Source organism: Cupressus sempervirens, chromosome 5, assembly GCF_028749045.1.
Source record: "Cupressus sempervirens isolate cs-2001-9-10 chromosome 5, ASM2874904v1, whole genome shotgun sequence".
In the NCBI taxonomy this organism is placed as follows: Eukaryota; Viridiplantae; Streptophyta; class Pinopsida; order Cupressales; family Cupressaceae; genus Cupressus; species Cupressus sempervirens.
The window spans coordinates 823,348,021-823,363,727 of NC_143122.1; the positions used below are offsets into that span (position 1 = coordinate 823,348,021).

The window sequence follows — 15,707 nt, forward strand, 5'->3', positions numbered from 1 at the left end:
AATGGATATGAATGTTTTATGAGTTCACTAAGCTATGAAAACTTTTATTTATAAATCTAGACCTTGGATAATTGATTCACCCCCCATCCCCAATTATTCTAAAGTATTTCAATAGGAATAAGGCTTGCTTATATAGTGATCTAGGGCACACACTTCTAGAAATGCCAACATGTGAGCACTAAATCCCAATTAACCTTAACCCATAGAAATGGACCTAGATTAAGTGAAATTTAAGAGTGTACTATTCTGAAACTTGAAGTAGTCAACCCAGAAGTTGAGAAATGAAACTTTCGAAAGCCTTATATTTCAAAACTCTTAGAACTTGAAAATTGGACCTAGGGTGAAGGATGAAGTTGAACCTACCCTAGGTAAGGGTTGAGGTTATTCTTGACCTTGGTCTGAGTCAAGGTCATCCTTGACCTAGAAAGTCAAAGTTCTTAGTTTTATAGTGAACATTGTCAAGAATAGCATAGAGAGAGAGAGAGAAGAACAAGAAGAATAGGGGGAAAACAACCAAATATATTCAAAGACATATTCAAGGCACTTGACATTACCCTAGACCATGTACTTGGAAGGCTAAATTCTTTTAACATGGAAGAAGTTCTTGCATTTTAAGACGATATAAGAAGATGCATATTTCTAAAGTCATAACATCTCAGATACAAAAGATATTCTTCAAAGATGCTAATTTAATGTCATTTTTTAGAATAGTTGGCCAAACTTGAGCCTGATACAAAGAAAGTATTTCACTTGAACGTAAAGTGGAAAGGTTGTATCACATCTTCTCTCATTCATTGTGATAAAATGAGAGAAAAGCCTTGTGTGAAAAAGAAGCAAATGAAATCACCTAGGTACTAAAGGGGAAGCTTTGCACTTCCAAATCAAAATAAATCCATAGAAAAACTAGGCTTGTGGAGAGATATAAAATTTCCTCCTTTCTCATGCTTAATAAGTTTAATGCATGATAATGATTTGGATTTCTTAGTAAAACAAGTATCTTTTAGAAGGCTTAACTATAAAGGGGCTCAAAATAAAAAAATCTCTCTATCCCATGAGATTAAAGTAATTTTATTTGCTTGGAGTTGCAAGTAGGCTTAATGTCACTTTCATGACCGTTGATCCTCCTAATTAAATGAAATGTTGCTAGACGTTAGTTATTTTATTCGTGTGGTGCCAATATTTGAATTCCCAAAGCTATATGATAGAATTTGAATTGAACTGAGTTCCTCACTTCTTAATGGCTATTTTCTAAAAGTTTGTTAAGCTTTTGATCTTTCTATATGAAATATAAGAAAATGGCAGTCAGATTAGCCTAGTATTATTGGTTTGGCTAGAGAGTGAACTTAAAACTACACTGATACATCTCTCAAATTCTTTGATCTTGGTGACTTACATAGAAGATTGAATTCTTAGCCCATTCATCCAATTTTACAGAAGCTAAAGGACAATAGATTAGTTGAGGTTGTTGGGTTTCACATGGTTTTGCAAGCACCATAATTGGTAAAGGAATGCATCAAAATGTACAATTCATAGACAAAGTAGATTATTTTTCTTAATTAATCTCTTCTGCTTTTAGTAAACAAAGAATTTTTGTAAGCTACCTTCAAAATCCTAGTAAAGGAGGAATATTGTGATAGTAATTTTGTATCATGTGAATCAATGTTTAATGAAAAGAAAACTTAGAGGAGAGGACATATGAATAACCCATGTTTCTAGACTCCTCAAAGTAAGAAAAGAAAAATGCCAAGGACTCTCTTTGGAACTAATCGAAAGAGGGAAATAGTGGATATCTTGGCTCTATTGCTAGGATTAAAAGGAAAGGAGGAGGTCCTGGATTTCACAAAGCACCACTTTTTCTTGGTTCAATCTATTTGGCCTAATGAATTGCAAACTGACTAGACTCATATAATCTATGATGATCTTGCCTTGTGGCTTAATTTAGCTAAGGCATTTAAACAATTCTATATGTCTTCCTCTTTGATAAATGCTTGAGACACATATCATTTATGGCTTGATTTTCCTTGTATCAAAGATTTTGATGAGAATACCAAGGTATATGAATTCTATCCATCTCTACAATTGGAGAAGAGGTTTTAGGAATGTGTGAAGATGAATGATATCTTTACCATGAGGCTAGGCTAGGAATTACAAGGATGTCCTAAGTAAAGGATTTCACTTGAAGCCATATCCCTAGTAAGCTGGTTTAGATGTTGTTTCATTTAATTTCCATCTTTTTCCTACATTAGGATAGGTGCATTCGATGGATTTCTAAAGAGACTCCCTAGGTATCAAGAGGATAAGGTAGTACTTGTTGAATCATTTAGAAAATGATTAGAGGTTAACACCTAATTCTCTAATGTGAAGAAGATAGTTGACATTTCTTCTCTAATTATATATAGTAGGGCCCTATTCTTGTACCTCTGGGTTTGATGCCAAGAATCTAATCAAGGCCTTTGAGAATAGAATTAAATTGATAGATTATGAATTTATAAGACCCCAATATAATCTTGTTAGCTTTGTAAAATACAATCATAAGCTTGGATATGATCATAGGCATGTTCCATATATAAAACATTATTAGGACGAATGTCATAATGAATACCAAACCAGATAGAAATATTGGTCTAGACTAACAATTGATGAGATTAAATTGTATAATGATAAGGTTGATATTAGTGATATTATAGCTGATGGTTCTTACATGAGGCCCACTACCTATGACAAGAACAAGGACACTACCATAGTGCTAATTTTACCTGATGGCCCTGTGATTGATAAAATGGAATTCTTGATGGATGACATCATTAAGAGAATAGATAAATAGGTAGAATTGACTAGAGAAAGGAAAAATAAAATTGGAGCCACAAGTTCAGCTAGCGGAGTAGCATCTAGAGCATCTTAGTCCCCATCAACTACCACTTCTACTATTGCAACAACATCAACATCAATGGGACTAGTACAATCTATTGGAAAAGTAGGAGACCAATCTCTTGAGGAAAACATTCAAGTCTCTCCACCCCATGGAGGAGGATCTCTGCTAGATACTGGAAAGGTTGTAGATGAAGATAAAGGAAAAATTAACAGTCATGGTTTCCTCCCTAGTGCCAGTCATTAATCTTGATAGTGACAACAATCCTTTGGATGCCCAAGTAAAAGGAGCATTTTTAACAAGGTAAGAAACAATCCTTATTTTTTACTAAGGCAACCACCCTTCCATTTGCTAGCAGAAGCAAGGTGACAGCCCCAATTGCAAGAAAACTCTTTGATCCATCATCCCTATAATTTGCACTCAATGTCCTTTCAACTGAATCTTGGTTAGAAGAGACTAATGATAGAATAAAAATGAGACATGAGGAATGTACTCCATCTAAAGATCTAAGTTCACAAGAGAATTAGTCCCGACCAATGTCAAACAAGGCAAAGAAATAAAAGAACCTAGTAACACTATCAACTAATGCCACTACTGGACATGTGCTTATGGAGATTACAAAGCCTCAAAAGGTAGGTAGGTTTCATGCATTAACTCCAAATGATTTTCAAATTTAAACTATTGATATGGGCATTCTAGTACATGATTATATGGTCAACATCTTTAAATCAACAAATGTGAAGATTAAAGACATGTTAGAGGAGTTAAGAATAGAGAAAGAGGTATTGAAGGCCTCGAATAAGGAATGAATGGATTACATAAGAGAAAAACTTGGTGATATAGATGTTGGTACTTTTGATCCAAGTGTAGAGGAGAACAAAAATCTATTGACTAAGCTACAATAAGGAAATTTGGTCAACTTGGCCATGCCTAGATTGAATAATTGAAAACCAAAGGTCCCCCTCTCATAGTAAACCTTGGAAATATGTTGTTAGACTTAGAGAAACTCAATAAGGAAGGAATCCCCAAGCTTAATAGACTAATTGGCCCTATTACAAGAGCTCATTTATATGAAGACTAATGTTGATGTGACGCATGACATCCTTATTTCAGGTCAAGAACCATTGCTTCATTGTGAGAGATCTATAGAATTTAAGGTTGAAAACTTAGTAAAGTCAAAAGAAGAATTAAAGAATGTATATGATTTAGTAAAAAGGGTTATGAATTTTTTTTTGGATATCTGAAGGTTCTACATATTAAATCATATGTCACTAATAATAAAGAGCTGGTACACATTGAGCAAATGAAGGCCAAGTTTCTAGAATTTATTGAAAAAACTACTAACCCAAAAAACTTCCAAGTGGCAAAGATTCTGGAGCTCATAATAGTTGATTGTGTCCTTAAGCATACAATAGAGAAACTCCAATCACAGGTCTCAAAAGATGAAGAATTGACATAAATGCATGATCATTGGGTTGTTAGAGCTAACAAAATCCTTATCCCAAGTGTCAAGGAGCTAAAAAATGTAACTGATGCTATGAAGGCACACAAAGCTAAAGATGTAACTTCAAAGAGGAATTGATGCTATGTTGGAGGCATTGTATTCTTCCTAGAATGAATCTACTACAATAGGTGACAAGTGTTTCTCCCTTTTTTATTTCTCTCTCTCTCTCTCTCTCTCTCTCTCTCTCTCTCTCTCTCTCTCTCTCTCTCTCTCTCTCTCTCTCTCTCTCTCTCTCTCTCTCTCTCTCTCTCTCTCTCTCTCTCTCTCTCTCTCTCTCTCTGGTGCAAGAGCACCTAAGAAGACAAGAATATTAGGCCAGAGTTCATAATATGATCAATTTTATTTTATTTTGGTCATTCATGATGTATCCAATTAATTGAGTCAATTTAAATAATAATGTAAGGTTGAAAGACAAAATTGTAAAAGTTGTCAAATATGTAATTATATATTGTCAAAAAATGTGGCAATATGAAAAATATGATGCAAGAGAGAAGGTGAAAGGTCATAGGAGTATTTGGATGGTTTCAAAAATCTGAAAATATTATAAATACCATGTATTGGTCATTCCTAATCATAATGAGAAAAAAGATAACATTTTTGAATTAGTTTGTGCATTCATTCCTAGCTATTTTGATTGGTGTTCACAATTTTTATGCCATTTCTAGGCCTTGTATAGATGGTCATGGCCTGGAAATGCTAGATAAGTTATATATTTGGATAGTAAGATGACTTATCTTTGTTCTCCTTTTTTCTTGGATTCATTTCATTTTGTTTTGAAGAAGATATGCATATTTTTAGTGAAAGTGGTTATTTATAGATTTCAAATTTCCTGAGAATAGTCATGATGTGGAACTTGGTACTGACACATATGCAAGAGTAATGACCTCTAAATAGATTCATTGGAAATATATAAAAATAATACTTCTTTTACCTTTGGTTTTGGTTGTGTTTATGAAAATTTGTGGAAGTTTTGAATCTTTTAGTAGAAACTAGGTTTTGAATAGATTCAATGGAGTTGTAGGCACAAATATGCATGCATATAATGATTTATGGATTAGAAGAATCAATGAGTTACATATTTAGAAAATAGACTCACTAAGGATTAATATAAAATTGGTTTGAGATCATTTGGGATTTTTTAATGAAAGATAATGGATTTGTTATGCAAGGTTAAATGTGTCCTTTTGAGTTTATGACTATAAAAATAGGTCTCAATATAGAGACCATAACATGTAAAAGAATGGCTTTATTGGGCTCATATTTGGATATGTGTTAGAAGGAGTAATTTTTAACAACTTTTTAAAAGTATTTCTTAGGAAGATTTTGAGAATAAAAATTATGAATAAAATAATATGCTATGGAAATCAGACTGTGTGAATGGAGATATATTGATAAACTTGTTGAAGCATTTTTATTTTACTTCATGAGATGCCTCTAAATCATAAATTTATTGAATGTGTGTTGGAGGGATCAAAATGGGTCCTATTTCTTGATGGGTTATTATATGTTGCTTACATCTCTCTCTCTCTCTCTCTCTCTCTCTCTCTCTCTCTCTCTCTCTCTCTCTCTCTCTCTCTCTCTCTCTCTCTCTCTCTCTCTCTCTCTCTTTGTAGCCAAATTTGGCATTCTCCTCATTGTTATGTTTTGTAACAGATGACTGACTAGTCAATACTATTTCTAGGTACATCTACCAAACATGCTCTATATTAATTAATCATGAAATTTAATTGGTTAGAATCTAAGGGCCTATAAATGTAACCTTTGAAGAAGGGAATAAGATCAGAACTTTTTTGGTGTGGCAAAACCCCTGTATCTTTGACTATTGTGCGAGAATCTACATCTACATTTTAATTTTGTTGTTCATGTTAGCATAGTTTACTTTTGTATAGTTCTGTGGAGTGAACTATACTATTAATGAAAACATTGGGACTGAAAATAAATGTTGCATTATTTTTTCTCTATAGTAATTTCACTATCATTTATGCTCTTATTCCATTTCCTTTTTTCTATACAAATCAATTTCATGTGCATTTTAATTGACATGTGAGAAGTTTTGGGATATGATTGATGTGCGTTATTGAGTTAGAAGCAATATGTTGTTGTGGAATCTCAACAATTTAGGCAGTCCATGGGTTCTTCAATTAATAATATTTTCTCTTCTCATGCAGTGTGCATCAGTATTTAAGCTTACATAGTTGCATCCTGCATTTAGTAATCAGATCAAATTGATGTTAGGAGTTAGAAGAACTTCAAAGTGACTCATATAGGTTCATGGTCATGGAGGTTGTGAGTTATAATCATAAATTCTCTTGGGTTGCTTAAAGGTTTAAGAAATTTAGTCATATCCTATTCTGCTCTTTGGTTAAGAGAATACCCTAAATTCATTGATGCAATAAAAACATTATTTATTGTAGATCTTTGCATATAAGGAAGTTGTACCTTTTAATTCAAGTGTCCTTGATAGAATACCTACATTGACCCATTTTGCTTGTTTTGGCTTAATCTTCCACCACATTGGGCATGTTAAGAGTCATGGTATAAACAAATTCAGGGAAGACAAACTATTAACCAAAAACATCTTAATTGATTACCAATATGTCATCAATGCACTAAAGTGTGAGTTGTAGTATAACAATCCTTGAGAATAAAAACTTGGTTGGCATATTGGTTATATTGTTTCAAAAAGTTATAAAATAATGTGCATGGTGATGAAGTGGGTAGAATTATGGATTATAATATTACTAAGTGGTGCATTAAACTCTACATCCAAAATTACACGATGTTCAAATGAGGTATTTTTAACAAAAAACATTATTTGAATATTATAAAGTGTTTTGCACTATTGTGTAATCATACCTATATGGGTCTATGTGTTCTCTAGAGCATGTGGAAGAGGATTTAACTTACCATATCTTGAAAAACTAACTTCACTATTGTTCTTAGTCATGATAAATACATGAGTATTATTACAAGTATTATTGTTCATGGACCAATTTCAACTGTTTGGTCCAATTATGAATCTTTAAATCTTTGTGTAGTAAATATCACTTTGTGTTTCTCTAAAACAACTATTGTTGTATTGTATCTCTATGGATTAAGTAATAATATTACATAGGACTACAATGGAGTGAGCAAGAGTTTGAATTAGTGGTCCCTAGGATGCTTTACAATATAATGGTTCAACACTATGAGTGTTTGACACTGCAAGTGCTTGACCTCCTATAGATAGTAGAAAATCCATTATTTATATAAGACAAGGTTCTTAACAATACTTCAAGCCTAATGGAATCATACTAGGAAAATAACCCAAACTTATAGTTTCTTACAAATTAAAAATTCCATCTAATTCATACATTAATTATGTATAAATTTTGATGCAACCTTTCACCTAATTAGTGTCATTCCCTCCATGTAAATACCAGCTCCAAAAATTCATCATACTTCAATTTAATGACATACTTTTTTTTAAAACCCAAAATTAATCATAACTCTTAATTTTTTATTTATCTTAAGTGAGGATAGTTTATAAAAACTCAATGAACAATTGAAAATTTCTTCATTGAATTGGAATTTGATAAAACATTGTTGGAAATATAAGAGGAGTAACTGAGAGGGGAGGGGTGAATCAATTACCATAAAAATAAAAATAAAAATCCAGGATCCCTTAAGATGTCAATACAATACAAAACCAAACTCTTTTGAAGTTGAAATATTTTTGTAACTCGTTTAACATATGAAAACTTGGTTTACACTAAGAATTAATTGCTAAGGTGTTTAGTGTGTTGAACCTTAATTAACCTAGTTGCAGAATCATAAAGAAAATAACATGAACACAAGAGATACCAAGATTTAACATGGAAACCCAATTTGGGAAAACCACCAATTGCAACTAGTTACTATTTTTCACTCTTCTAAAGTGAGCCTTGTTAGGAGAAAACCATGTTAAAGGATTTAGTTCACCCTATTAGGAGTAGCCTTGTTAGAGGTCTTTAGATAATTCAATCTAGAAATGCCACCATGTTAGAGGATTTCACAAAAAGTTGTTAGGTTAACTCTGTTAGGAGATTTGATTCACTACTATAATTATTAGAGAGTAACAATGACTTGACTTGATTGCTAATGCAACTGGCTTTATTGATTTCAAATCTTTGTTCTAGCTTGAATACTTGATCCTCCTTGATCAGAATGTTCTTTGCAGCTTGATCATCTTGGATACTCTAATATCCTTCCAATTTGCTTCCTTGTTTTATATTTTTAATCACATGCTTCTTCACAATTCAATCCTTGAATTGACCTTATATTTATGTGATTTACCTTGTCAAGTCGACTTGAATACACTTTCAAACAAATAGAATTCATCCCATGAGTCAGCTAGAACTAACCACTAAAATTGTCAGATCAATATATTGATACAAGAAAATCCTTCATTAGCTAACCCAACTTGGTCAATACTAACTCAGAAATGACTTTCTTTTAGACTTCCTTTGGTAACTGAGTGATCTTAGTTAACACTGGTTCCATGCCAAGTTCCTTAAGTTAAAATTGGTTCTATGTTGTCTTTCCTCTTATACTTAGCATACACAGGAAACATCCTTCAATACTCGAGTGAGCTAAGCTAACACTGATTGATCAGTTAGGACTTGACATTTGTGTTAACATCAAAGATAATATAAAATTACATAATTATTTTCAACAAACATATGTTAAGATTATGTGTAAGTTTATTTATAAAATACCTAAACAACTAGGATTTGGAACACATGTCATTTTTCATACAATTTTTTTTTCTTATTGATGTTAATGCTTGCTTATATATCAATGGCCCAGTTCTCAAACTTTCCCCTTTAAAGATTGATTAGGCAATGTTGACCATCATCTCACTTCTCTATGTCCACAATACTAATGCTCTTGACTACCTTCTACATCATACAAAATAATAGATCATTCATGGATTTTCTTTGCTTGGTCATGAGGTTTCTTTGAATTCTTAATTTGCTAATATTATCCTATTATTAAAAGAAAAATATCAAGAGGAGCCCAACAACACCCTTGAAATTTTGGGCTTTTTTTCCCTCACCTTCAAGGTAAAAAATATCTCTTAATAAACCTAGAATTATGATGCTTTCATTTGGTCGAACACCATCTTGTAGATCCTCTCAATCAAACTACAAAAAGTATGGTACTACTTTAGGGTAACTTAGCATCCTATTTGGGATATGAGACTCTTTATCTAAAATGTTGAAGTACTTCATACAAAAATTAGAAAATAATCTTGATCTTTGGCCAAACAAATTTCTTTTCATGGTTGGACGCATTCAAATTGCTAAAAAAATTATCATAGAAAGTCATGGTTTAATTTAATCATGTTGTCTCCCTTAAAAAAGAAGTTATAATCAACTAACACAAATAATTGGAGGGTTCTTGTGTGCAAAATCAACTAAGTAGAAAAGGTCATCTTATTGCTTCATTTTTATATTGTATTAAAATAAAGAGACAAGAGGGATTTGGGGTGTTTTACCCTTTTAAAAAAGCAGTTTTCCTAATATTGAAGTGTATTATTATAGTGCTTGAAAGAGAAATAACTTTCAAATCTACTAAAGCTAGTTGGATAAGGTAGCAGTTCTAGAGCCAAGTACATATGTAGAGCTTTTGTACCCATATCCAAATCCATACCTTTGCACGCAACAAAAGCATAACCTAAAGCACATCCAGGTGTAGATGGATAGCCATACTAAATAGAGGTAGAGGTATGTAGAGCAGTTCCATATTCTGGAGCCCCCAACAAAATTATTGTGGGATATGTAGTTAGGTGGCCCCTACTATTTGCATACATTTTTTATTGTTAAAGCCAATAATGGATGGAAATAACTTGAGAAAATAGAAAATATTCTTATGGAAAAATACATGAAGCCTCAAGCCTCTAGATAATTCTTTAGCATATGGAAAGTGTGGCAAAAATTGTCTCCTCTTCTTGAATGGATTGGACAAGATTTTATATATAGGTTGAGTTTCTCATCTACATTTTTTTTTGGCATTGATTGATATGCTTAAATGAGCAACCTCATACTCTCAACTCATAATTGGAATCTAATATCTTATTCAAAATATGTATCACAATATTCAAGAAGGTTTGGCTTTTTTTCACTTATGATAAGAAAAGTACCTTGCAACTTAAACATGAATTCAAGCTACCCACTATTTCTACCAATAATGTTTGCACCACCAATGCAATTACTTTTATAGCTCTTTTAAAGATTGTGGATGGCTGCTAGAATATAATACATTTTTTTCTCTTCTCAATCTAATTTATCATGAAATTATTCCTCTCATCCAAATAGAACCAAGGTTAAATCTGAAATGATGAGATCTCAATGGCCTAAATTGATCCTTGTTGTTTGGAAAACCAAAGCTAAAGCATAAGCACAAAATCTTACAAGTTAAAATTCATCCACTTTAGAGTTGTTATTGGAGAATGTCTTTCCTTCCTCTCTACACATTCCACCACATGTTCATTTCATAATATGAAAAATACTAAACATTCTTTTAAAGACTATGAAAATATATTCAACAGATTATATATATATATCCTTGTTCAAATCTTAGAGAAAATTCAAAAGTAATATTTATGTTATTGTTATACTTGAAATGTTTCACACAAAAGTTGTTTTTTTGCAATGTTTCTCATTGTAAGGTCTAATTGTAGTTGATATTGACTTAAAAATACCTTAAAAATACATTAATTAAATGACATAATAATAATAATAATAATATTAATAATAATAATAACCCTTACAATTCTTTAGTTTTTAAATATCTTAAATGAGTCAATGACTCTAGTATATCAAAATAAAATAAAACCGATTCAATAATTTCTTCGATGTATTCACCTACTATCTCACTTCCCTATGCCTTCATTGCATTGAATACCTTATTTAATTTCGTGAGCTACTTGTCACCCTCCTATAATTTTATTGCATTCAATATTTTATTTATTTGAGTGACCTACCATTACACCTTCTACCTTTGGCATAAGAAATGCAAATAGAAACTTTAACCTTATGATTTGACAATAGTGACAAACATGTTTGATGTATTTGTTGTCATTTGATGAAGAGAATTTATCCTCGTGCAGTTGATTGGAGTGCACGAGTATGGCACGAAGGATGATTGATTGATAATGATGATTTAGAAGAGTAAAAACGTTGTATTAGCTAATCTGAAAATAGGACAGGTCATAATATGCAACGTGAGACATAGCTGTGGGCACCATGAGTCAAAAGACTAAACTTTTTTCAAAAATTATGCCCATCAATACGTCCTTTGTTAGGTCATCACAGTCACCATCTACATCACAACTGTCAACAAGCAGCAGCATTCTTATTGTCTCGACTTGGGATGTTGGGTTTTGGCTTTAAGCCTTAATTTAGTAAACACTTTGACTTAATAATCACAAGGCATTACTGTTCGTCTTGAAAACATACTAGTGTTAGAAAGAAAATAGTGTAACAGCAAGTTTTTAAGGAATGAAAATGAGTCCCATGATTGTACCCTTCCAAATTTGAACAATACCAATACAGAAATATGAAGAGTAGAGAAGACAATAGGAAATGATCACCATGAAAACAGACCTTTACCCACATGCAACAACAGTATTTGTTTTCATTACAGCAACCCTTTTGTGGGCATCTCTATTATAGAATGAGAAAGCTAAGCTAAAATGATAGCCTATCATCATTACTAGACCCAAAAAACATAAATAATATATGGAACATAGACTGCATGGAGATTCTTCTCCTTCTACCTCTCTTAATTTCAGTTGTCAATGGAGGACATAGATGCTTGTTAAACCAATAATAAATTTTATAAGCCACTGGTAATATAGAGATGGCAGGATACCGAACAATCATAGCTCAAAAAATCTAATTACAAATATTAATCAATCTTGCTATTTAACTTATAATCTGATTAAATAATTGATAATCATCCTCATTGCTTTCTATATCCCCATGAGGCTCAAACTCAAGGGGGTTTGTTGTGCTGAAATTAGGGCAGAGAGTTGCATTGAGCTGATGATGGTGGTGTTCTGTAGAACATTCCTTAATGGTGGGATTCGAACAAGCCTCCTGCTGAGACAAAGCATGGAGTTTGCTGTCTGCAAAATCTGCAGCTGATGGACTTGTGCTGCGTGCAGATGAAGGATCTGCTGTGCTATTCAATGTTAGACATGATTTCTGAAAGGAAGCTTCTGATGTATCCAATGGTTTTAGGCTGCTTCTGCCATTAAAGCTTGAGTTCCTCTGGATCAATGGGCTGTTTAGAGACCCGAAAACGGGTGGAGATATGGAGGGCTGTTGATCTGGAGATGTAACGGAAGGGAGCTTGGATAATAAGGCCTGGAGGCTGGACATAGATGGGACCAATGCAGGCATTGTAGCAATTGAACGTTGAGGACTGTTCCACCCTAAGTTGACAGCCTTGTTTGCCCCATATTTCATGAATTGATCTGGTGGTGCTCTCTTCATTCCTACCAGCTGAGGATGATCTTTGGTGGGTGAGAGATTTTTCCTGTTCATCATTGAAAACCTTTCATGGTGCTCCCCATTTTCCCATATATTGTTATCCTGAGGAGGGACTATTTTAGGTTTTCTGAACTCAAAAGACAGTGGGGGGTGAACGGCGAACACCCCAGGAATGCTTTGAAGATAGTTGAACTTTCTTTGTAAGAAGATAACAAAGTTCAGATCCTCCACAATCTGCAAACATGGTCATTAAACAGTTTTAGGTTTATGACTGCAATAGGGTTTATAAGGGAAATTTTATATAAGAGAAGATAGGCAAAGAGACCTTGTGAAGTGATCCCAATTGGATCACGCCTTCTCTGACTGCAACAACTGCAATGGTCTGAAATGCCAAGAAAGCATAGTCAGGCATCTTTTGGTGAATCATTTGCTATATTATTTTCTACAATTTCTTCATAAACATAGTATCAGAGAATTGTACATTTGTGGCTTGCAAGAAGGAAGTTAATTAGCATTTATACTTGAACATGAAAGATTAATATGTGCACCTGGATCCCTGACTTGAATTGCGCTTCCCAAGTTCTTGGATGCTGTTAATTAAAATAGAAAAGTCATGAGTCTTAATCTTTGTTTATCAGAATAGTTTAAGAACGAAAGACCAGAGAGATGTCTAGGAGGAAATTTTTTATTGCTTACTGGGTCGAGAGAGCCATGCCAGGAGGACAAAAAGTTAATGTCGTTCTCAGGAGGCTCCTTGTAAACCCATTTGTGGCTGTTGTCTGCTGCCACTTTCCCCATTAATCTGTTCAGGCTAATGTCAGAATCTGGAAAAGAACCCTATGCTTATCTCAGAGCCAATTATTGACAGATTGATGAAGAATGAACAACATAATATTCTATAAGCAAGGCTTTGTTAAATATGCCTTCTAAGGGTTGTCAATGTGCATACCCTTCTCCATAATTGTAGACTTCATGAGACATCTTGAAGAAAACCTCTGGTTGGAAAGATTCACCCACCACCTGCTCTTCTTCTGCTGCTGATTCACTGGTGGAGCAACGGTTAGAATGAGTGTTTGCTGCTCTGGAACAGCATGTGAAATCACAGTAACCATCTTCCCATACCAGAATCCTGCAAATTGACTAACACTAATCAAAAAGGACACAGGAGAAAAGTTATATGCAAAGGGCTATGCTAGAAAAGGATACTTACACTTAATTTCCAATCAAAGACATCTAAGAGAAGGAATATACACATAGATTTGCTCAAATGGATGATTGCACACAATCTCCTCAATCAAATGCATATCAGAGAAGATAAATATAGACGCACCTATGATATCAGAGAAGATTATATATGGGTTTGAACAAATGGATGATTGCACACATTCTCCCCAATGAAATGTGTACCAGAGAAGAGAAATACAGATTTAACTATCATACAACATAAGATACATACACATTGGTTTGCACAAATGGGTGATGGCTTATAATCTTCCAAATCAAATGCATACCAGAACATCAATGTACCTATATTATAAAAGCTTAATAAAGAGGCTACATTATACATCTTACACAATTGCAGATGCTAGTAATATATATATATATATATTAGAAAATTTATCCTACTAAAACATGAATAATGTTCAATGAGAAAATATTTTCACAATTCATGACAATTATTTGCAAGAACTTCTACATTTGACTGTGTAAAGTTTTTTACCATCAAGATTTCTAATCACATTAATGATCTATCATCAGATGAAACCAAACAGATTACTAGATGAAACCAAACAGAAGAGAGCATAAGGATATTGCATTCTCATAGATTGTGTACTCTAGGGTAACAAGTTATTCAAACCTACCAGTTCCTCTTGTTCCCCTTGGACCTGTCCAGAATGCCTCCTTCTATATCCCACCTGCACATGAACATAAAGATAAAGATATACTTGCAGCTTTAAGCAGTTCTGCCCTCTGTACCACCAAAAGTTGCAAAAACATTATCTATTGAAACTGGTGAGCTGACAAGGAGCTCTAGAAATAGGCCATCAAAAAGCAACAAGAAGAATAAGGAGGACACTAAGAACTGACTTTGGAGGTGGGTAGTTTCTTGGCAGAATTCTCCAAAACACGGCATAAACCCATTGTGAATCAAAACACAAGCTTCTCAATGTGTGCTGCAAAAGATAATTCACCATGGGCAACCCCCCTCCATCCATTCTGATTTACAAAGCAAAGCAGCTATGATTTACAAATATTCAAAATGGATAGATCATCAAACCAATTATATATATAAAATCTCTCAAGGCCACTGATCATAATGATACTTTTCATGTCTTGTTCTTCTGAGGACCCACATTGTGCATTGCAAGCTGAGAGATTCCTCATTCATATAGATTTATATATATTTGTGTATATATATATGCATTTGCAACAGCCCACCTGCCTATTTCTCTCCCATGGCCGTGCACTTGTCCTCCTTTTGTTCGACCTTCCTTCCATGAAATGTCCCTTCTTGCCTCCTTCGCTCCTTGCAGTACTCTAATAATTATTTCCCACAAATACACCATTACACGAGCCTTAAACCGTGGGCATTTAAATCATCTCTTAAAAGTATGGAGATTTAAATCATCTTTAATTATAGGTGGCTACAGTGATATCTCTAATTACAGACTTCATTGCAGAAAGGTATGTAACGGGAGGATTTGTTTCAAAATCCCATCTAGTTTTCAATGCTAACTTTGCGATTTGTCAGACGTTAATCTTTATTTCCAACTTACTTTCCAAAATTATAAGAATGCGGTACATTAGATGCTTG

At 33.5% G+C, this 15,707-nt stretch overlaps 1 protein-coding gene across 2 annotated transcripts; it reads right to left on the reverse strand.

Moving 5' to 3' along the window:
• Positions 1-12,212: 12,212 nt before the first annotated feature.
• On the reverse strand, positions 12,213-15,234 carry LOC149558421 (uncharacterized). 2 transcript variants are annotated; one of them, XM_089832672.1, is made up of 7 exons: positions 14,981-15,234; positions 14,755-14,808; positions 13,842-14,021; positions 13,589-13,694; positions 13,441-13,482; positions 13,218-13,274; positions 12,213-13,126 (listed from the first exon to the last, which is right to left on the reverse strand). In XM_089832672.1, exons 1-7 carry the CDS (start codon positions 15,106-15,108, stop codon positions 12,323-12,325), a joined length of 1,371 nt encoding a protein of 456 aa, XP_089688798.1. In that variant the 5' UTR covers positions 15,109-15,234; the 3' UTR covers positions 12,213-12,322. The 2 variants fall into 2 exon arrangements, with proteins under 2 accessions (XP_089688798.1, XP_089688799.1); XM_089832673.1 differs by having other exon boundaries at positions 13,589-13,716; positions 14,981-15,062.
• Positions 15,235-15,707: the final 473 nt, after the last annotated feature.